The sequence below is a fragment of the Lissotriton helveticus genome, chromosome 5_1 (genome assembly GCF_964261635.1).
Source record: "Lissotriton helveticus chromosome 5_1, aLisHel1.1, whole genome shotgun sequence".
NCBI classification, from domain to species: Eukaryota; Metazoa; Chordata; class Amphibia; order Caudata; family Salamandridae; genus Lissotriton; species Lissotriton helveticus.
The window spans coordinates 298402078-298425296 of NC_136065.1; the positions used below are offsets into that span (position 1 = coordinate 298402078).

The window sequence follows — 23219 nt, forward strand, 5'->3', positions numbered from 1 at the left end:
TCGGAAAATGCCAATGCGGCGGTAGGGCCGGCATAAAGGGCATGAAGGGTGCAGGGGCATAAGCCTGCGGAACCCCTAGGTTAAAGGCCATAGGACCCGTGGGACCAACAGGTGCACCAGACGGGAACATTGCCCTTGAATATACACCATACATGGCGTTCAGGAACTGGGAAGGATCCTGACCTGGAGTCGGAAACTCAGGATACGGACCTCTCGGTTGTTCCCGGGGAGGCGGAGTCGATACGACGTCGACCTCTTCTTCGGGTGCCGGAACCGGAGTCGATGAACCATCGGGTGCCGGAACTTCGGCTCCACCAGCCCCCTGCTCCTCACCTTCATCCTCCTGACCAGAAGGATTGGATGGAATCGGAGAATGGACCTGTTCCTGAGGTTCGGGTGAAACCGGATGCACAGTCTCTTCATGTTCCGACTCCGAAACCTCCACTTCTTTACTCACGAGCTTGATCTGGGACTTCGGTTTTGAGCTAGAGTCCTTCCCAGAGTGATGACGTGACTCATGGGACTTCCTTCTGTGTTTCTTCTTCGAGGACTTCGAAGCGTGAGCTGACGATGACTCCGAGTGTGACCTCGAACGAGACCTCGACCTCGATCGGCGAGATCGAGATTTTGATGACTTCTTAGCTTTTTTGCTTTTGAGTTTCGCCATAAGGAGCTTTGTCTCCCTCTCTCTTAAGGCTTTTGGAGTCATCTTTTTGCAGCAGGAACAGTCCTCGACATCATGGTCGGAGCTCAAACACCATACACAACATTCGTGGGGGTCGGTGATTGACATGGTCTTGCCACATTCACCGCAGGCTTTAAATCCCGTCTTCTTCGCCGACATCTCGAAGAGAATGAAGAAAGACACAAATACGAAGAAATAGTAACAAAGTTACTGTAGGCTACTACACGATCCCTGAAAACCGTTAGCGTCGACGACGCGGAAAAAAGGGAACTGATGTCATCACGCCGGCGTGGGCCTGTTATAGGCGCCGGTGACGTCAGCGAGGTCGCGTGCGGTGCCGTGCCTCTGTGACGTCGGCGCGAAGCTACAAAAAGAATTTCCGAATGTTGCTGACGCAAGGGGATATTCACAAGGTGAGGAATCCACACGGCAGATGTATCTATCAGAAATGACTAATAATAATAATGCACAACAACAACAAATCCTTTTACTTCAGGACATTCACATAGGTACGCAATGAAGTACACACCCCTACAGAGGTCAAACTATGAGCCCACCTTGACGAGAAAAAAGTGACAGCAACTGGTATTTATCACCCAATATCTAGTGCTAGTATCTAGTGCCTACTGCCCAAAGAGAAAATAATCCTCTGAAAGGGTTGTGGCCATAAAACGCACCATGGTGTAAAGGGCTAGCAGAAGAGGGCATCACAGGGGAAGGGTTAGACAGAGCTCTCCATATCACCCATGAAGGTTCCCCATTCCTTTTCAAACACTTCCAACTTATCGTTCAGTTTATAGGTGGTGCTTTCATGTAGGCCTACTCCAGGGAGCGCTGTAGGCCATTCATTGTCTATGGGTGTAGTGGCCGGGCACCAGTGCTGAAGAATACACAATTTTGCTACCACCAATGAGGTGGGTTAGCCAACTATACATATGAATATCTAGATCTGGAATGTCACACATCATGCAGAAAGGCCAGATGTGAAGCGGGGGTAGGAGTAACAGAACTATCAAGGCACAGTTAACACCTAACCACAGTCTAAAACAAATATAAGGCTGAGCATGACCAGAGGACATGGTACAGATTTCATTTGTCCTCCTAGCACCACCGGCACTGATTGGGAGGAAGCAACAGCCAACATTTTAACTTCCAAAGCATCCAGCACCAATTGTCTAAAATCTTAAAGTTTAGGAATTTTTGTCTAGATTGTCAGAGGACTTTGTCATGGTCCAGAAGCAGCACTGACCAATCCTCCAACATGTATTCCTTATTCAAAAGAGTATGCCAGTGTAACCTGGACCTACTGAGAGGGTCCCTGAATATAGTGCTTTGATGAGTCCTAAGACTACCATCCCTCCCAAAAACAACTGCCAGTTCTTATTGAGTCATTTGTAAAACCATCCATATGGAAACCTTTACTGTGAGAGAGTACCAATAAGAACACTAATAAGCATCCTGTTACCATATGCTGAATCCCTAATTGAAATCCTAAGCACTAATAAAAAGCCCAATGGAGAACTCAAGATATCTGTTCACCAACAGTGAATCTTCTTTTTTCACATGCCAAGTATGGGCAACAGAGTGGAATACATCAGTGTATCATATGACCTCCTTGAGCATATCACAGAAAACTCCTGAATGTGGCAAGGCATATGCCTATCCCATTGAATGCCCTCCTTTATTCAGTGCATACAGGATGCAGACTTCAGGTTCATATCCAGGCTTCAACCTCTTACCTTAGTAGCAAGCTCCTTCTCACGGTCGACCAGGCTCTCTATATCAGTGGAGTCATAGCCGCTGCTCTCACTAGGGGTGACGGCACTTTCAAAGGTGGTGCTGGAGATCTGGGAGGAAATGCTGGTGGAGGTGCTGAGGGTACCGCTACTGAGGCTAGGAGAGATGGACTCACTTAGAGACTTTGGGATGCTGTCGCCAAGCTTCTCACGCAGCAGCAGTAGATGTCTTGTCTTCTCCACCTGAGAGAGCACAATAGGAGCATCAATGCCATGCTTTGGGACCTCCTTAAATGACACCCTCTCTTTCTTTCCACAACCTCCCTTATAATTGGCTACTCACCTCATGCAGCAGTTCCAGCTTCTCCAACTCCCACTGGTGCTCCAAGATCAAACTGTCACCACGGGGCCGCCATCCTGCCAAGTTCTCCTCTCCCCGCACATATGCCACTGAGGTGTCCAGGATCTTTCGTCTCCTTCTTTGCATTCCTACAGCAAATAGAAGGAGAAGTGTTATAGCCTAAGGACAAGCTTGGGATGCATTTAAAAGTTCAGGTCTGTATTTAATAAGCAGCATGTTGTGTGAGGTATGAATGTTAGCATGATGAGGAGTATGCTGTGGGTGCGGTGTATGCATGTGGGAGTCTGGCATGTGTTTGGAGTCACTTACCAGGACTTCCTGTATCTGCTATCTTGCAAAGACTCAGTTCATAGATTCCAGTTACTCTGTTCCTGAAAAATACAAAAGGCCTTAGTACCTAAATGTGGTATAACATGAAAAGCTGACAGACTTTACTTCCTCCTCCCACCATGACTAAAGAATTATCATCCATATAAATCTGCATTTTTATAGGAGTGTCACTATCCTTATATCTGGCCATGCTCTCTTCCTGTTCAAGTGATCTGTCCTCACTTTCACTGATCATGGACTACATTTCTCCTGCTTCACCATCATAAGGAACGCAGGAGAAGCACACAATTTGATAAAAACTCCTCTCTTCCAGAACAGAATCAGACTTAACAGAATTCTAAGCCTGGACTCCATCTGTGAATTCTAGGAGAGAGCAGCACCCATCCCTATGTAGGGCTAAATCCCATCCCAACTTGGTTCACTTACGAATCGGGAGACTTGGAGTAGCCACTGCCGAACAGACTGCGTAAGGAGCGAGGCGGTGAAATCTTGGCATCCCGGGAATAGAAGAGCATGCATATATCCTTGGTAACCACGGCTGGTTGAATACAGTGGTCAAGCTGGAGGAAAATGGAAGAGATTATTGGTAGAAATGTGTGCAGCACAAGAATACTTGCAAGGATCAGACAGAAACAAGCGAATAAAAGTAACACAAGAACCATGTAATAGGCAAGAGCACAGGGGAGGCTGGATTATGGTCACTCCCTTATCAAAGTAGAACTTGTGTAAACAGCACACTCCTATGTGCTGTGTTATCCTGTGCACAGCTGTCCTTTGATACGTTTGTTTCTAAACTTTTCTTTGATTAATACATGTTATTCTTGAACAAAACTGCCTCAATTTTGCATTTGAGTGATTTCAAGTGATTTGCATAGTTTATCATTATTAAGTTTGATTTACTGGTAACTTACATATTTTTATTGGTGATGCTTTCACATTGGTTTTTTTAATCATCTTTCAATTTCTTGCCTTCAGACAGGACTTAAACTTAATTCCTATACATAAATTGTTTTAAATATCTCGATGCATTTTTAGCACATTTTTCTCTTCATCAGGAGGTTAAAATTTTGTATTAGTGAAACTCAATTCAAGAGACTTACAGACTCTCAGTGAGTTAAACATATAAAGAAAAATTTTGTAATATCTCCCAACAACAGTAAGTGAACAGCAAGGGACTATTGGAGAGCATTTTTGAATTGCAAGCAAATCTAAAAAAAACAAGTAAAAAATTAGGTACAAAGAGAGACAAGGGGGAGATTCAAATAAACTTTTAATGTAGCAAGTCTCTTTCTACTAAAGTGCTAGTCTATATAGTAATTGTTTTAAATGAACATACGGACATCTAAATCTCTGAAATGTTGCTTTTTACCTGGTAGAATGATCTCTGGGTATGCTCAGGAGGAACTGCAGTGAGAACATCAAGAACAGTTTACTAAGAGTTGCTATGACATATTAATTTCTTTTGTCTTAACTTTAGGTTTGTGATATCTAAGAACTCCTTTAAGGTGCAAAGTATGTAGAGGTCTCAGCTGGAAGAGGAGGAGTTTGGAAGCGATGCATATTGATATTGTCCACTTTACAGGGGAAACCAGAAGAGAAAATTGGTATAAAAGATGGATGGACTTTACAAGAATTTCAAGTTTCATTGATGCAGAGATCCAGATGTTTGCTCTTTGCAGCCAGCAGATGGCATTGCATATGAAAAGACATAGTTCCAGAACATTAGCTGCGTGTCCGAGCTATGCATTGCTTCAAATGGCGATGTCATTAATTTTAGTAATACAATTTAAAAAAAAAATGTTTAATTGCCATTTAAACAAGGAAATAACAGCAATAGTGAAATCTAAATATGGAAGCGGAGAGAGAAATGAGAGGAGCGGGAAAAGGAGGGGGAAAAGGAGGGGGAAAAGGAGAGACCAGGAGCATTGCCAAATTGCCACTGGATACAGATCCAAGATATAATATTACATGTTCACAATTGCAGACAGTATAGTATTGCAGATCGCTCTAGAACAGGTTTGAAAAGTAAGAGCAGTAAATCAAGACAGAGTTGAAGGGCTACTGAACAGAGAGCTAAATGAGCAGCGGGACTGTCTGTCTAACCTAACATCGCCTTAATCAGTGAAAGGGATATGTGAAGCTTCACTAGGCATGGCAATCATGACGCAAAGCCAAGTTGTAAATGGCTCCCAAATATCTTTGGGTCGGGAGCTGAGTGGCATAAGTTCCCAGAAAGTTGATAGTTGTTCCTGACACTATGTGACATCCTAGAGCCATGCTTTATTTGTGGGAGCGGGTCTTCTACCCTAATGAATTGCCACTCTAGGTTTAGCCCGCAGACATAGCATGGCAGTAAGGCGCCTACATGTACAGGGATCATCTTTGACATATCCCAGTAGACCTATCAAGGGAAAATAATGTTTTTCATGTCCAGTAATTGTTTGAATATGTGTAAACGCTTCTCTCCAGAAAGATGCAACCTTTGGACAAAGCCAAGCAAGATGGATAAAAGAAACCTGCGGTGCTCTACAACGCATGCAGCATGGATCGATAACCAGCCCCATTAGGTGCACCTGTAAGGGAGTGCGATAGGTAGGGTGTAGGAATTTAAAATGAATCCGTCTAAGTCTATAATTTGGGGAAAGGAGTTTTCATTTCCTGCAGCAGACTGCTGAGGTTGTGTCAGCTCTCCACATCTCCCAGGCTTCGAGACTAATAATCAGTGAAGAGGTCTGCATAATGTTATATAAGCGTGCTATAAATTTATGTGGGGAGAGAGTGGTGAGTATGTGCTCTAGGGTTCGTAAGGTCATTGGCGGAGCAGGGAATGTGTCATGTAATTCACAATATGTAGCATGCAGCTGATGGTAAAGTAAAGTATCAAAAAGAGTGGGAGGTTGGGACCTCACATATTGTAATGATGAGATAAACTGTTCATCTATGTGAGTATTATTCAGCCCCCAGCCTTGCACTGTAACTTTGCTGTTTTTAACATTGTTTTTTATTGGTCTCTTGTTATAGCGCTAGCCTTTTTAAATCATTCTCCTAAATTGTACTGCCGCCTCAGTGCGAGCCTTTATTAATTGTGCTGACCTTCGCTGCTTAGGTTCATTGCACTCTGCACTTTTTCTCCGCGTTTTTGCACATTTCTTGTTAGCGCCGTCCTCAGCGCTCGGCCCCCAGCGGTTCCCGGAAGTGAGGCGGGACCGCATTGCACCGGGTTGGCGCTCTAGTCTCCTGCCTCGCCCGCCCCTATTTATTTGGAGCAGGGAGGCGAGTGCTGGTCTATGTGAGTATTATTCAGCCCCCAGCCTTGCACTGTAACTTTGCTGTTTTTAACATTGTTTTTTATTGGTCTCTTGTTATAGCGCTAGCCTTTTTAAATCATTCTCCTAAATTGTACTGCCGCCTCAGTGCGAGCCTTTATTAATTGTGCTGACCTTCGCTGCTTAGGTTCATTGCACTATGCACTTTTTCTTCACGTTTTTGCACATTTCTTGTTAGCGCCGCCCTCAGCGCTCGGCCCCAGCGGTTCCCGGAAGTGAGGCGGGACCGCATTGCACCGGGGTTGGCGCTCTAGTCTCCTGCCTCGCCCGCCCCTATTTATTTGGAGCAGGGAGGCGAGTGCTGGTCTATGTGAGTATTATTCAGCCCCCAGCCTTGCACTGTAACTTTGCTGTTTTTAACATTGTTTTTTATTGGTCTCTTGTTATAGCGCTAGCCTTTTTAAATCATTCTCCTAAATTGTACTGCCGCCTCAGTGCGAGCCTTTATTAATTGTGCTGACCTTCGCTGCTTAGGTTCATTGCACTCTGCACTTTTTCTTCACGTTTTTGCACATTTCTTGTTAGCGCCGCCCTCAGCGCTCGGCCCCAGCGGTTCCCGGAAGTGAGGCGGGACCGCATTGCACCGGGGTTGGCGCTCTAGTCTCCTGCCTCGCCCGCCCCTATTTAACGCATCAATGAGACGAGCGCACAGCGGACGCGCGCTGCGGGCGCGCCATCTGCGCGCCGAAGGAGCGCCAAAGGAGGGCCCGTCTGTGTCCGGGACGGGCCCAGGGCCATGGCACCCCCTTACCTCCCTTGCTGTTCTCAGGCTGGCTCTCTGAGGTATTCGTCTGAGGAGCTTTTTGCCCTCAATACCTACAGTTGCGATGCCGCCAAACACTGGGAGGTGTTAGATGCTTTGTTCCATCGGTGCCCTGCATGCGGGTTCAGTTTTTCGATCCCGCAGCCCTCAGGCGACGTGACTAGGATCAGCCCAGAGGTTATAAAAGCAGGCCTGATTAATGCCAGATCAATGGTCAGACACGCGGACGATATATTCGAGCTGCTGGATGAGAATGAGTTTGATCTCCTTTTCATCACCGAAACCTGGCTTTCCGAGTCCTGTATGCCGGTGGTAGAATTTGCTATACCACGTGGCTTCAGGATTACTAGGAGTGATCGACCCTCCGGTAGGGGTGGCGGCCTGGCAGTGATTCATCGAGATCACTGGATAGTTGTGAGTGAGCCTCCCGACCCATTGGGCGAGACAGAATTGTTACACTTTGTAGTGGTCCTTTCCCCTCATTTTACCTTGGGGTGTACCCTTCTTTACCGCCCCCCGGGATATGCAGGATGTTTTGTTGCCAATATTGAGGAGGTCATCGTTCCCCGCGCCCTGAAATTCACTCGATATCTCCTTTTGGGGGATTTTAATATTCATATGGACGCGGTGGATTCACCAGAAGCGGTGGGCTTAGCTGAAGCCTTCTCGCTGGCTCACCTTACGCAATGGGTGAATTTTTCCACCCATGCGGCTGGCCATTGGTTAGACTTGGTGTGTTCGAATTTCGAGATCACTATGTCTCCCCCCAGGAGGGTTATTTGGTCCGACCATGCCTTAATTTTGTTCACCTGGCCCCTTAGCACAAAAGGGTCGAGAGGACTGCCTTCCCCTCAAGTGCACTCTCAGCGGATCAATCTGGCCTCCTTTTCGGACTCCCTTGTGCTTAATCGCCCGACTTTGCCGTCGGATCTTGATTCTGCGGTGGAGGCCTTTAACGTCTGGGTTGAACAAGGCGCTGCCTTGCCTAATAATAAAGGTTGCAGCAGGCGGACTAGGTCCTCCCCTTCTAAACCCTGGTTCTCCCATGCTCTTAGGGAACTCAAATCCGGCTGTAAAAAGCTGGAGCGAGCCTGGCGCTGTGAGTTCCGGCCTGAATTGAAGAGTAATTTGCGGAGGGCTCAGAAGGTGTATTATGCCGAAATTAAGGCTGCTAAAAGTAGATATTTCTCAGGGAGGATTGAGAAGGCGGAGAACAATGGCAGAGAAATCTTTGCCATTGTTCAGAGCTTCCTCTCTCCGTGTGCTGCTCTACCAGCTCTCCCGGCGTCGGATTTCTGGTGTGAGGAATTGTCATGTTTTTTTGACAATAAGATTGCCAAAATCCAAGAGGAGCTTCAACACTCCTGTGGTTTCCTCCAGCCTCTACTGGCCTTGGGGCGAATCTACCTGCCATTCAATTCTCCACCTTTGAGCCAGCTCAGCAAGCAGATGTGTTGGCTGTCCTCGAAGCGCTAAAGTCGGGATCTCCCTCTGACCCGTGCCCTGCAAGGGTCTTAGGGGGAGTGGCGAGTCTTGTTTATCAGGAGGTTACCCAGATTGTTAATCTGTCTCTGGCCTCTGCTTCTGTGCCCCTCTGCTGGAAACAGGCGAAACTTCTTCCCCTGTTAAAGAAGCCTGGCCTGGATCCCCTAGCCACTTCTAGCTATCGTCCGATATCGCTGCTCCCGGCACTTGCGAAAGTATGCGAAAAGGTTGTATTCAGGCAACTGAACAATTTTATTGAGTCCTCCCAGGTCCTGCACCCGGCACAATCGGGGTTCAGGGCTGCTTTTAGCACTGAGACGGCCCTGGTGGAAGTATCAGAGGCCATCAGGGAGTGTCTGGATGGAGGCGGCAGGGCGGTCCTGGTTCTGTTGGACCTATCTGCCGCCTTCGATACGGTGCCCCATACTCAGCTGCTGTCGAGGCTGGCAGAGGTGGGCCTGTCGGGCACGGTCCTTGCCTGGTTGTCGTCGTTTCTGTCGGATCGGATGCAGCAAGTATGGATGCCTCCACACGCCTCGCTACCCAAGAAGCTCACCACTGGGGTGCCGCAGGGCTCGACTTTGAGTCCTCTGCTGTTCAATGTTTACATGACCCCGTTAATCTATTTGGCTGAGCAGTGGGGAGCAAAAATAATGGCGTACGCTGATGACACGCAGCTGTTGTTCACCTGGCCTAAGGATTGTCTGGATGCCTTAATGGTCCGCACCTGTCTGTCTCACGTCTTTCGGTGGCTTGCCTCAGCTCAGCTTAAATGTAACGAGGATAAGTCGGAGATTTTATTTTATGGTAACTTCCCGGCCAATTTTAGAGATCTCATCTGGCCAATTGATTTTCCGTGCCCTAGCTCCTTCGGAGGCCCGGCAAAAAACTTGGGGGTATGGTTCGGACAGGACCTTAAGTTTGAAGTCCATTTAAAAAAAGCTTACTGGGACCTGTTTCGCTACCCTCAAGTCACTCAAGAGGTTCTTTCCGCTTCTCCATAGGGAGGCGAAAGACTGTTTTGCGGGCTCTGATCCTGTCAAGACTCGACTATGCCAATGCATTGTTCAGTGGTCTCCCCGCATACCTTATAAAAAGATTGCAGATCATTCAGAACGCGGCGGTGCGACTTTTGTTTCACCTCCCGAGAAGAACCAGTGTGCATGCTCATCTCCGTAAGCTTCACTGGCTTCCAGTGGCCCATCGCATTTTGTTTAAATCGCTGGTCCTGGCCTATCGTGCCCTGCACCAACTTGGGCCACAATACCTGCATAAAAGGTTCACTCTGTATACCCCTCGCCGTGTTCTCCGATCGGCTAATTGCATTTGATGACTATGCCCAAAGTCAGATACGCAAGATTGGGCGGTCAGTCCATTTCGGTTCAAACAGCTCGATCATGGAATTCCCTGCCGCTTTCTTTGAGAACAGCACCCACACTGGCGAGATTCAAAAAAGGGCTCAAAACCCATCTATTTAATCTCAGTATTTAATTTCTCCCTTGGATTGGTGCCTCTGGTTAATCTCACATATCGCGCCAGGATACTTTGCAGTAGCAGAGCGCGCTACCAAATATTTTATAACATAACATCCGGAAATAAATCTGAGAACAGTTTGATGTTGTATTTGTGTACACGCACAATGGCTCCTTTATCTAATAGTGGTGGTATCAGGAGGTTGTTAGCCAGTAGGATAGAAGGGGCGTAGACCGGAGTGATCTTGGCTCTTTTCCACAAAGCCTCCCACGTCCAGTGGACACATTCCACAGTATTTAGCTCCCTTCTTGGATTCCTATAAGGTTGATATAGTGCAGTGTTTAAATGACATGCGGTGGCACAGTCTGTTTCCACTGCCACATGAGGTGGGAAGGGAGTTGGATAAAGCCAGCAGTGTAGAAGCTGAGCCTGGGCACAGTAAGAATATAATTGTAAGTCCGGGGCACCCTTCTGTCCTGACCAAGTGAAAGAGTGAGAAGTTCCCTAGATACTCTGGGTTGTGAACCTGCACAAACCAAGGTTACGATATAAGATTTCAGGTGTTTACAGAACTGAGTTGTGAATGGAATATTGGCAAATAGGTAAAGAAACTTGGGAAGGACTATCATTTTAGCCATTGCAATTCGGCCAGCTAGGGATATGGGTAATTTAGACTATATAGTTATCCTCTCTTACAATCAAGTTACAGCCCGGCCATAGTCAACCCGCCATAGCACTTTGCTTTCGTACCCCGACTGAGCCATATGCCCATATATTTAACTGGACCGTCAGCCCAATGTAGAGGATATTCAGCCAGAAAGTGTTGTGTTTGCTCTGTTAGATGAAACAAAATGGACTTGGCCCAATTTATTTGTATGCTTGAATAACCACCAAAATTGGTCACTTCCCATGTCAAAGGAGCTAGGTTCTCCTCTTGGTTGCAGGCATAGAGAGTAATATTGCCATTGAATACTGTGATAACCAACCCCCTAGTGGTAAATAAAATGCCTCCGTTTGCATGGTGTTGCTGAAGTCTGGCCGCCAGCAGATCCATCGTGGTGGTATACAGAAATGGTGATAGTGGGTATATGCGTGCCATGTGTAAGCAATATGGGATCGGACATTAGCCCATCTAGGCGAACCCATGTAGTGGGAAGTGTGTAAAGTAGTTGCATTTGTTTTACAATACCTGGACTAAGGCCGAGTCTGGCCATAAGGCGAAACAGATATGTCCATTCTAGAGAATTGAACGCCTTAGTGGCCGCTGGGCGCCAGTGGACAAAGAATCATGGAACATAGCAGAAGATGCGCGGCCAGTAGTGAGGCGTTTTCTTAATAAAAGGCAGTATTGCGATCATCTAGGCGAGGGTGCCTTGTCACCTGGTAGGCCCTTTATAACTTGTACAATTTCTTTGGTGGTAATGGGTGCATCTAGATAAGTTTGATGTGCTTGATCAAGCCAGAGTAATAGCATAGTATTGAGACAATCTTCTAATTCTTCAGTGCCTGGTGTCGGGGTGGAGGTATATAACAGATTGTAGCTGGATGATATGATATTTTGCATTTCTACTGTAGAAGAGACTGTTGTGGACTCAAGGTAGATTAATTCAGTAACATATGCAGACATACGCGGAGCATGCAGCACAGTAGCCAGCGTCCTAGCCGGCGCTCACCCTCACCATATTGTCGAGCCTGAGCATAACGATGCAAAAATCGAGTTTCATGAAGGGCCTCATCTTGAAATTCAGTGAGATTGTCTCAAATGTGTGCCAAAACATCAGTATCATTAGAGTGAAAATACTACTCCTCCAAAGTGCGAATGTTCTTGTGCCAATTATGACACAAAAATAGTGCCTTGGATGGCCTTTAATTTCCCGTACTGTTTGGCAATACATGCACCTCTTACCAATGCGTTGAAAGCCTCCCATATCGTAGAAGGAGAGTTCACATAACCCTCATTGTGCTAGGAATAATCTATTATTTCTGCTCCTATTTCTTCCCTAAATGCCGCATCTAAGCATGCATTTGCCGACAATCTCCAAGAAAAATAACGAGGGAGTGCCTTTGAGATTTGGATCTTCAATGTGACTGGGTAAGATCTGAAAGAGTACATGTTATGTGAGATGGATTAGTTACTTACCTGTAATCCTAGTTCTCTTCCAGGGGTATACTCATTAAAGTCATAAGCACTGAATAATCTCCGCCCATGAGCGGGAACCCGGAACATATAATAAAATATATATATATATATATATATATATATATATATATATATATATATATATATATATATATATATATATATATATATATATATATATATATGTAAATATATATAGTAGTAGTACATAGTACTAAACAAATTATACACATATATATGTATAACCAATAAAAATGCAGCCCAACATAACCCATAGGCTAATAAAGCCATAATTAAATATTTTCTGCAGTATGAAAATAAATCATAAATAATGCAATAAAAAGGCATGAGCCTCAAAAGCATCCCATAATCAACAGAAAACCTTTATTTTCATCAAAGAATTTGTAATAAAAGGCAATTAGCCTAAGAAGGCTGCATACAGAAAAACTATCCCTGTACAGAAAATCAGACTGACACCTCGCCTTTAAGGCATCAGAGAATCTGAACACTTTGCCTTTAAGGCCTCCAGGGGAACTCTGTTCCCATCATGCACCACAGGTGACAGTTAGGTCAGTTCTTTTGTACGGTACAGTAAACTTAGCAGGAATCTGCATCTAGAAACCCAATAGTACCATCATAAAGCTACTGCTCGCACGGGGAGGCGGGAGGGTGCTTATGACTTTAATGAGTATACCCCTGGAAGAGAACTAGGATTACAGGTAAGTAACTAATCCTTCTCTTCCAGGGGATACTCCTTATTAGTCATGAGCACTGAATAGAGTAGCAAGCTCATACCCACAAAACGCGGGCGAACAGAGAAAATAACAACAACAACAGCTGTAACACACAGATCTCAGGTAGAATTAGCAAATACATTTCTAAGAGATGCTTGCCCAACCTGTGCATCTGCCTGTGTGTCTGAGTCAAGGCAATAATGGCGAGTAAAAGTATGCACTGAACGCCAAGTAGCTGCCTTACAAATTTCTGCCATAGAAACATTTCTAAGGAGAGCTATGGTAGAAGCTTTCCCTCTTGTAGAATGTGCTTTTGGTCTTCCTGACAAAGACCTATTTGACAACTGATAAGTTAGAAGGATACAAGAAACAATCCATCTAGCAATGGACCTCTTAGATGCTGCAGAGCCTGTATTAACAGGACCATAGTTAATGAACAAACTGTCTGAATGTCTCAAAGTCTTTGTTCTATCTAAATAAAACTTAAGGACTCTCTTCAGATCTAAGGAATGAAGAGGCCTTTCAGCAGGACCAGTAGGATTTGGAAAAAAGGTAGGCAAGGTTATGGCTTGATTAATATGAAAATCTGACACTACCTTGGGCAGAAAAGCAGGATGCGTCCTGAGTACCACTCTATTAGAATGGAACACAGTAAACGGTTCTTTGCAACACAGAGCCTGAATCTCGCTCACTCTACGAGCAGAAGTAATAGCCACCAGGAATGCTACTTTCCAAGTTAAGTGTTGCAAGGAAGACTTATATATAGGCTCAAAAGGAGCACCCATTAACTTAGTTAACACCACATTAAGCTCCCACGGTGGAGAAGGAGACCTGACTGGCGGATACACCTTTCTCAAACCTTCCAGAAAATCCTTTACTACAGGCATCCTAAAGAAGGAGACCTGAGTAGGTGATTTTCTGTAGGCTGTGATCGCAGCAAGATGGACTTTAATAGAATTAAATTGAAGACCAGATCTTGCTAAATGTAAGAGGTAGGGCAAAATCACCTGTTCCTGACCATGGATAGGATCAAACCCATTACTCTCACACCACAGGTAAAATCGTTTCCACTTAAATCCATAGGATTTCCTTGTAGAAGGCATTTTCGCCTCCTTAAGGATGTGCATACAGTCAGGATTCAACTGCAAGTGTCCATACTGGAAGACTTCAGGAGCCATGCTGTCAGGCGTAGGGAGGACAGATTGGGGTGGAACACTCTCCCCTTCTGTTTGGACAGAAGACACGGCAATCTCCTGTGTGGTACTTCCGACAACTGAAGGAGATCTGGAAACCACCATTGGCACGGCCACTCTGGGGCAATCAAAATCATCCTGGAGTCGGTTCTGTACATCCTGTTGATTACTGTTGTTATCAACGGGGTCGGTGGAAAGGCGTACAGTAAGTTCTGACACTAGTCTATCAAAAGGGCATTCCCCTGAGACCCGCTCTGGGGAAACCTGGACGCGAAGACGGGGCATTTTGCATTTTTCGCGTCTGCGAACTGATCGATATCTGGTGTTCCCCATGCCTGAAAAATACTGTTTGTGACTTCCTCGTTGAGGACCCAATCGTGAGCCTCGACGAAGTCCCTGCTTAGGAAATCCGCTTGCGAGTTGAGAACTCCCGGCAGATGTACAGCTGTTATATACAAGTCTCTCGCCAGTAACCAATTCCAGATGGTCTGGGCTTCTATGGACAGAGTCCTGGACCGAGTACCCCCCTGCTTGTTTAAATAATACATTGTCGTTGTATTGTCTGTTTGCACCAGGAGGGACAGAGACTGGAATGATGGAAACAGGGACTTGAGGGCTAGATGAACAGCCAGCAGCTCCAGCAGGTTGATGTTATAGCCATTCTCTGAGTCGGACCATAGCCCTTGTACTTGCAGAGGGCCCATATGAGCACCCCAACCCTGGAGTGAAGCGTCCGTGATCAGAGTCTGCACCGGAGGGTCTTCATGAAACGGAACACCTCTCATCAAGTGTGATCTCTTCATCCACCACCTGATGGAATCCTTGGCGGACTGATGAAGAAGAACTCGATCCTCCCAACATACCGTCCTCTGAGTCCACTGATCCTCTAGACACTGTTGTGGAGGACGCATGTGCAACCTTGCGTTGGGAACTATGAAGATGCACAATGCCATGGATCCCAGAAGAGAAGATACTTGACGAACTGTCGGATAAGTGGATTGACAAAGCAGTTGACACTTCGACCTGATTGATAACCACCTCTCCTCCGAAGGACACACGTTTTCTCTTTCTGTGTCCAGAAGAGCTCCCAGGTAATGGATCCGCTGAGTAGGATTCATAATTGATTTTTTGAAATTGACCTGGAGACCCAACTTGCGCATGAGATGAAGACATATGGACAGATGATCTTCCAACAGAGATGGGGACGAACTCTTTACGAGCCAGTCGTCCAAGTAAGGATAAATGAAAATTCTCTGCTTTCGAAGGAAGGCAGCAACCACCGCCATACACTTGGAAAAAGTTCGAGGAGCTGACTTCAGCCCGAATGGAAGTACTGCATACTGGTAGTGATGAACAGACACTTGAAACCTGAGAAATCTGCGATGTCTTTTGGAGATTGGAACATGAAAATATGCATCCTTCAGGTCGATGGAACACATCCAGTCCCCTTGATGTAACTGAGGGAATATTTGATGGAGCGCTAACATTCGAAACTTTTCTTTTTGAATGAACCTGTTTAACAGTCTCAGATCCAGTATGGGCCTGAATTCTGCTTTGGGACCTTTCTTTTTCACCAGGAAAAACCGGGAGTACAGGCCTTGGTTTCGCTGTGGACGAGGGACTTTCTCTATTGCTTTCTTGCACAGAAGGATGTTTGCTTCTTTTTGCAAAAGCTTTAGATTGTGATGAAAAAGTACCTTCGGATTGATAATGGGAGGAGGTTTCTTGAATTTTAGGAGGTAGCCATTTTAGATAATGCCGATGACCCACCTGTCCTTTGTAATCTTCTCCACTCGTCCAAGTATAATAAAATGCTTCCTCCTTCCGGAGTGCACAACAGCTGCGGAGGAAGTCTCTTCTCATTGTTTCTGAGGCGGTTTTGCAGCAGAGGACTGTTGTCTGTTTCCTCCTCTGCCTCGCCCAGGTCTGCGCTGTTGAAATTGAGACCTCTGTTGGTTCTGGCCTTGATTTTGCGACGACCAGTTCGACGATTGCCCACGTTGCTGGAACGACCTCTTGTCATAAGGACGAAAATTACGCCGGCGGAAGTCTTTCTTCTTCTTCAGGCCCACTGCCTTCAGAGTGTCCAGCCCCTACTTCATCTTGGTCATCTCATCATCCGCATGAGATCCAAATAATGTCGACCCGTTAAAGGGTAGGTTAACTATCTTTCTGTGGGCATCCGCCTTAAGACCCGTGAGACGCAGCCAAGCCGATCTTCTGGAGCATATGCTGTGGGCATAACCGTGAGTTGCCAGATCAGCCGAATCCGCAGCCGCACTTATACTTTGGTTTGCCACCAAACCACCTTCTTCCACAATCTCCAGGAAATCTTTCTGATCTTCCTTTGGAAGTTTGTCAGCAAACCTCGCCATAGAGTCCCATAAGAGGCGATCATAGTGACCCAGCAAAGCCGCAGCACTGGCCACTCTCATGACCGAACCAGATGTGTTACACATCCTTCGGCCCAAGGAATCCATATTTTTACTGTCTTTCTCTGGTGGGGCAGACGAGACAGGCGTAGCCGAATGGGCCTTCCTGGCTGCAGCCACTATGAGAGAATCTGGTGGCGGATCTCTGCGCAGGAACATGGGGTCTTGATCAGGTGCCTTATACTTTTTCGCAATCCTTGAGGGACCTGATCCTACAGTCGCTGGCGTCAAAAAAGTCTTCATTGCCAGTTCCAACAAACCAGGCACCAGTGGAAGAAGAGGCCTAGCAGAGGACTTTTGATGTAAAGTCTCAAAAATGACAGAAGATTTCACCTGAGGCACTATCATAGTAATGTTGAATTTACTCGCCCCACGACACAAAACCTCATTGAAGGTTCCCAAATCATCTACAGGCGAAACCCTGGAGGGTGGTGTTGATGAAATCGTGGGCGAATAGTCTCTGTAAGAAGACCTTGTTGGAGATGAAGAAGCAGGAGATCTAGGTCTTCTCTCAGGAGTAGTAGATCGATGCCTACTGCGCTCCCTAGAGCGTGAACGCCTTCGCACTGGAGATCTGGATCTCCTTGGAGACCCACCAGCCGGTGGTCTCGAAGCCTCCATAGTCAGTGGTCTTTGATTAGGTCTTGGCTGCATCTTCCAATGACGGATGCTCTCTAGCCATCTTGGAGACATACCTGCAGGAGGTGTTTTACGCACCGGAGAGCCCTTCGGGGAAACCTGCACAATCTGCATTCCCAACGAAGAAGAAGAAGCAGATGAGGAAGTACTCCCAATTGAATGTGGAGACCCAGAAGCTGGAGACTGCACCTTTCTGGGGACCAACTGTCTTTCTCCTTACGCTGACTTTCTTGACATCGAGTCAGAATGAGCCACCACTGAAGAATATTGGTGTGGAGAGGCTCCGACCACTGGAGATCTGTTCACCGATGCCCTTGACTGCAGGTCATGTGAAGCAGACCTTGAAGGGTCATCCAACACCCTCGACGCTGATTGAGACATTGAAAAAGACCTATGAGAGGTCAGAGAGGCTGATCTAGAATGTCTCGACGTCGACCGTGAGACATGCAGCGGCGATCTCGACGTCGACTTCCTCGACGTCGGACATTTTCTCGACGCCGACTGGACCATCTCAAGCCTCGAGCCCGAGGCATGCCTCGACGTCGAACCATGTCTCGACGGCGATCTGGATCGTCTTCTCTTTTCAGGTCTCAACGTCGTACCTTCGTCTCTCGACGTCGAGCTGAACTTCTCTCTCGACGCCGATCGAACTCTTCCTCTCGACGACGATCGCATTCTCTCTCTCGACGTCGAACGCATTGCTCTCAACGTCGTCCTCACAGCAATCGACACCAGATGTCTCAACGTCGATACACTTCGACGGCGACCTCTATCTCCGCTTCGACGCTGACTTATGCCTAACCGGCGATGTCTTCGACGTTGATGTAGTTTTCTCTGGTCTCGACGTCGACGGTGATCTTGATTTCGACGCCGCACTTACTTTCTTCGATGTCGACGCTTCCTGATGTGTTTTTTTCTTGCTTTTACCTTCAGGAGAAGCAGATCTTTGACGTTTTGAGTGAGAAGGGGACCTTCCAGATGACAAAACACTCCTTGCCCCCTTTTCACGACGTCCTTCTCTCTCCATGAGCCCCAAAAGCCGAACTTTTTCTCTCTCTTTCAAAGTTCTGCTAGAAAGCTTGAGGCAATGGTAAAATTTTCCCACATCATGTGTCGAAGGTAGACAAACCACACAAACAGAATGAGGATCTGTTGTGGACATCATCTTCCCACAGGAAGGACACTTATAGAATAAAAATGGCATAACTGACTAAAATGTTTCTAAAGTTTTAGTCAGAATAGGTAGAAAACACCACCAAAAGCCAATTCTGTCAAAAAAGACAGGTAAAAATCTAATTCTGACTGAAAACAGTCAAATTCAGCCGAGCTCAAGTTCCAGGTTCCTCACAGAACAAGCCGGAAAAAAGAACTAACCTAACTGTCATCTGTGGTGCATGATGGGAACAGAGTTCCCCTGGAGGCCTTAAAGGCAAAGTGTTCAGATTCTCTGATGCCTTAAAGGCGAGGTGTCAGGCTGATTTTCTATACAGGGATAGTTTTTCTGTATGCAGCCTTCTTAGGCTAATTGCCTTTTATTACAAATTCTTTGATGAAAATAAAGGTTTTCTGTTGATTATGGGATGCTTTTGAGGCTCATGCCTTTTTATTGCATTATTTATATGATTTATTTTCATACTGCAGAAAATATTTAATTATGGCTTTATTAGCCTATGGGTTATGTTGGGTTGTATTTTATTGGTTATACATATATATGTGTATAATTTGTTTAGTACTATGTACTACTATTATATATATTTACACATATATAAATATTGTATTATATGTTCCAGGTTCCCACTCATGGGCGGAGATCATTCAGTGCTTATGACTATTAATGAGTATCCCCTGGAAGAGAAATCGAGGTTGTCCAAGTTTGGACTTCCCCAGACACTAACCAAAAATCGAATCGTGACTAGGCATTATGATACTCTGAAATGCAGGTACCATCTAGTTTGTAAGGATGTCTCTGTCTCCAGGTGTCTACTAAATGGTTGTCCTGAATGATCGCGTTTAATGCAGTTGTGGCATGGGGGTGCAGGCTTTTGGAAGCACCAAAGCGGTCAACTTTATCATTCAAGTTAAAGTCTCCAACCTATATGATAGAATGTATGTCAAAACTATTGATTTTTGTACATAGCTCAATGAAGAAATCGGGGTCACCTCTATTCAGACTGTACACCGCAGGAAGTGTTATTGGTTATCCGTGCAGGGTTCCCGACAATATGACAGATCTACCGTCCGGGTTGATGAGTGAGTTTATCTCCATGGAAGTCTCCATCGCATTAGCACTGCAACGCCCCTGGCATAATTTGAATAGGTAGAGGAATAGATTTAGCTCCATCAGCGAGAACTAAGTCTGGGGGATGGTGAGTTTGAGAAAGTGCCATCTTTCTTACATTGGTATGCCCCTACTTTTTGCTGAACTGCTGATGTGCTTTGACTGAGTGTGCCCTGAGCTCCTGACAACCAGGTACCAAGGGCCTGTGTTTCGTCCCTAAAACTGTGTTAAAACTAAAACCCAATTGGCATCTCAGGCTACCGGTCAGCCCCTAGTAAATGGTACCCTAGATACCCAGGGCATGGTGACCAGAAAAGACCCCTAAGGGCTGCAGCACTTATTGTGCCACCCTTAGGGGCCCTGTACCTGCAGGCTGAGTGTCTAAGTACAGAACTAAACAAAGAGTCGACATGGCACACATCCCTGTGTGTCATGCCCACAAGACCCACTGCCCTGGCATACCTCAATCACCCCTCTAGCTGGGTGCCCTATGCCAGTGGTGTGGGCACAGGTGCATGAGCCCTGTGCCCGTACAGTACCCAGGGCCATTCCTGGACACTAAGTGCAGTGCTGCCATTAAGGGTATATGGTGCTGGGAGGTCGACATTACGAACTTCACAGTACCATGATGGCCCCACTGAAGACTGAGAAGTTTGGTATCAAACTTCTCAGCACATTAAACCCGCACTGATGCCAGTGTGAGATTTAATGTAAAATGCACCAGTGGGCATCTTAGAGATGCCCCCTGAAACCTAACCTACAATCCACGTCTGGACTGTGAGGCTGCCTGGGCTGCCACACAGCAGACATGTTGCTGGACCCCTGGGTGGAGAGCCCCCCGCTCTACTAGGCCTGCAACAATGCACATCCTTGGCGAGGTGCTAGGTCTCCTCCCCCAGGATGGGCAGGGGGAAGCTTCAAAGGCCTGCCGCCTCAGTGAGCTTCTCCAGACCATTTGCTGTACCCAGCAACTGGCCCCCACCGGTTCTGACCCCCACGTTGACGGGAAGACTGACAGGAATCCCTACATCAGGAAGGGTGGGGGGTGCCAGCATGTGCCAACGCACCCCTCAGGTGGGAGAGGCGAGGTGAAGCACGACCCCGGGCTCCGGCCATCTTGAAGATGGGGAGCCCTGCCCAATCACAGCTAAGCTCCTGCCCCCCTCCCACTTGAAAGGAGCAGACTAGGGGGTGTACCCACCCCAGGACAGGGACCTATTGGTCCCTGTCCTTGCCCTACCTGTAACGCCCCTAAATTCAGTATTTAGGGGATCCCTGAACCTTCCTTCCTCAGATCCCGATAAGAAAAGAAGAAAGAAGATCAGGAAGAAGAAGACCCGCCATGCAGCTGCTAACATCAGGACGATCCCAACTGACTTGGCCCCAGCCCTACCGGCCTGTGGATCCTGGAACCTGCTCTTGCTTAATCCCGGCGACTCCTGCGAACAGCCACCTTGGGGCCCCTGGAGAAGCTGCCTGCCTTAACCCTCTTAAAGACTGGGACTCCCATAAGCAGAGGCTCTGCTTCAACAATCCTACCCCTGGTGCCAGCCAGGAAGCACAAGACCAACCCACTCTGCACCCGCCGAGCCCGGCCCGTGCCAGAGTGATCCAAGACCACAAGGACGTCCCCCCGGCGACTGGGACACGAGGTCCAGTGCCCAAAGACCCTCCTCGACGAACCAGACGACGCCTGCAGCCTCAGAACCAGGGACCCCCACCTACTGCGACCAGCCGAGGGTAAGATGTCCGACACCCAAAGACACCCCTGCACCCGGCGCCCCACGGCCCCCTGTGCCTTCCTTTGGGGTACTCACCTCTTCTCCAAGATCCCAACTTACCTCTCGAAGTGGTGGTGGCACCTGAAGAATCTCCATCCCCGAGTCTGCAGCCTTTGCTCCCTTTTTACGTTTTCCATTGAATAACATTGGATGGCCAACGGCTCAAAAGCAACCTGCACCCAGCAGCCAGCAGCCCGAATGCCGCTGGAAGTGCAGCTACTACCCTACTCTACTTCCCCACTTGCCCTGAGTAAGTGACCAGGAGCTCAGCTCCCACAGCCGCGTGGCCTGCTGGCTTGCAGCCACCAACCAAAGGCCCCCTCCCCTCCATTGGGCCTAACTACCTCTGCTCCCGGCTGCCCCTGTGCCGCTGAGGGTATACCAACTGTATCTACCTGACCCTGGGGGACCCCTGAGTCTATGACCAGAACCCTAACTTCACTGGTCGAGTCCTCACCTGGAGACCGATAACCCACTTTCCTGGCATAGGATAACATTGACTGGTTTGACTCGAAAAATCTTCAAAGTGTGAAGTTTTGAAACTCTAAAATATTCCTATAAAATCAACCGAATACCGAGGTACTCGTCTGATCAGGAGAGAAGCCAGTATTGTACCTTGTAGCCCAGTACTGAACTGCAAAAGTAATCCTAACCGGGTTTACTAGTAACCTGAATTTTCTACATAGGAATCCATTGTCTGCTTTTCTATGAAATTTCTTCTGTCTACTTTTGAAAACTTGAAATATTCCTTAAAAATCGTACCTACTACTGAAACATAATTACTTACCTGTCTTAAGTAGAGATCCCAGTGCTGGACCTAGGAGCCCAGTACTGGATTACAAAAGTAACGAGAACGTACTTTACCTGTAACCTCAATTTTCTCCCATTGGATAACATTGCTAGATTTTCACTGAAAAGTTTCTAAGTGTGAACATTTAAGATACCTTTATATTCCTTAAAAATCATTGGAATAACCCAAACGTTTTTACTAAACTGTTTTCCGCTTAGACCCCAGGACTGAATCTAGGATCCAGTCCTGAAATTACAAAAGTAAGTTACAAAGTAATCAACTGCATTTTTTGTAGAAAAACCCATTGAGCTCAATGTTAGATTGTATTTAGAATTGTGTTGCCTAATGCAACCCCTGTACCTGTTGTGTTTACAAAGTTATTTCCTTTCTGTAAAGTAATTACCGGAGATCACTCATAATTGAGAAAAGTATATTTTGATACCTGTTGGTTCTAAAAATAAAACAGCTATTTCTTTTGATATAAAAACAATTGGCCTGGAGTTCAGTCCTTGAGTGTGTGACAACTTTTGCTGACTGAGTGTATACAACAAATGCTTTACACTGTCCTCTGGTACTGCCTTACTGCTCGACCAAGCTACCACTTTTGAGAGTAAGGTCAGCCCTGACTTTAACCTCTGTTATACCTCTGGAGTTGGTGGTCTATATACACACTGTACCTTACTTTGGTCCAGTATATATAGAGCCACTTTCTCACAGTGAGTTACACAAATATCCCTCTTGTAAAAAACATATATCTTTCTTTTGTTATTGAGATTGGCGTGGACAAGTCGCGTCTTTCTGTGATCGTTGGGCCCAAGAATGTTCCAACTAAAGCATGAAAAAATGGCCAGGTTATCTGCAATTGGTCCACATGGTACTGTGTTATGAATGTTTAGAGGCACGTGTGTGCCAGTAAGCAACTGTGGAATGTGGCAGCATGGGTAAGACAAGGGAAGGAATGAGAAGAAAAAGAAAACCAACTACAGCTCAACAATAGACCATAATAATCTGTCCACCCACACTAACCCCTTAATCAGGTTGAGACTTGCTACTCCTCCCCAACCCAGAAACAT

General features: G+C 46.5%; 1 protein-coding gene across 4 annotated transcripts in view; it reads right to left on the reverse strand.

Annotated features, from left to right (window-relative positions):
* The window catches only part of KIF1B (kinesin family member 1B), a 1137443-nt gene that overhangs the window by 180143 nt on the left and 934081 nt on the right, over positions 1–23219 (reverse strand). For all 4 annotated transcript variants that reach the window (XM_078642264.1, XM_078642262.1, XM_078642263.1 and 1 more), the window contains 4 exons: positions 3539–3672; positions 3092–3153; positions 2765–2910; positions 2425–2664 (listed from right to left, as the gene is read on the reverse strand). In XM_078642264.1, coding sequence (XP_078498390.1) covers positions 2425–2664; positions 2765–2910; positions 3092–3153; positions 3539–3672 — 582 coding nt within the window. The remainder of the gene's footprint in view (positions 1–2424; positions 2665–2764; positions 2911–3091; positions 3154–3538; positions 3673–23219) is intronic.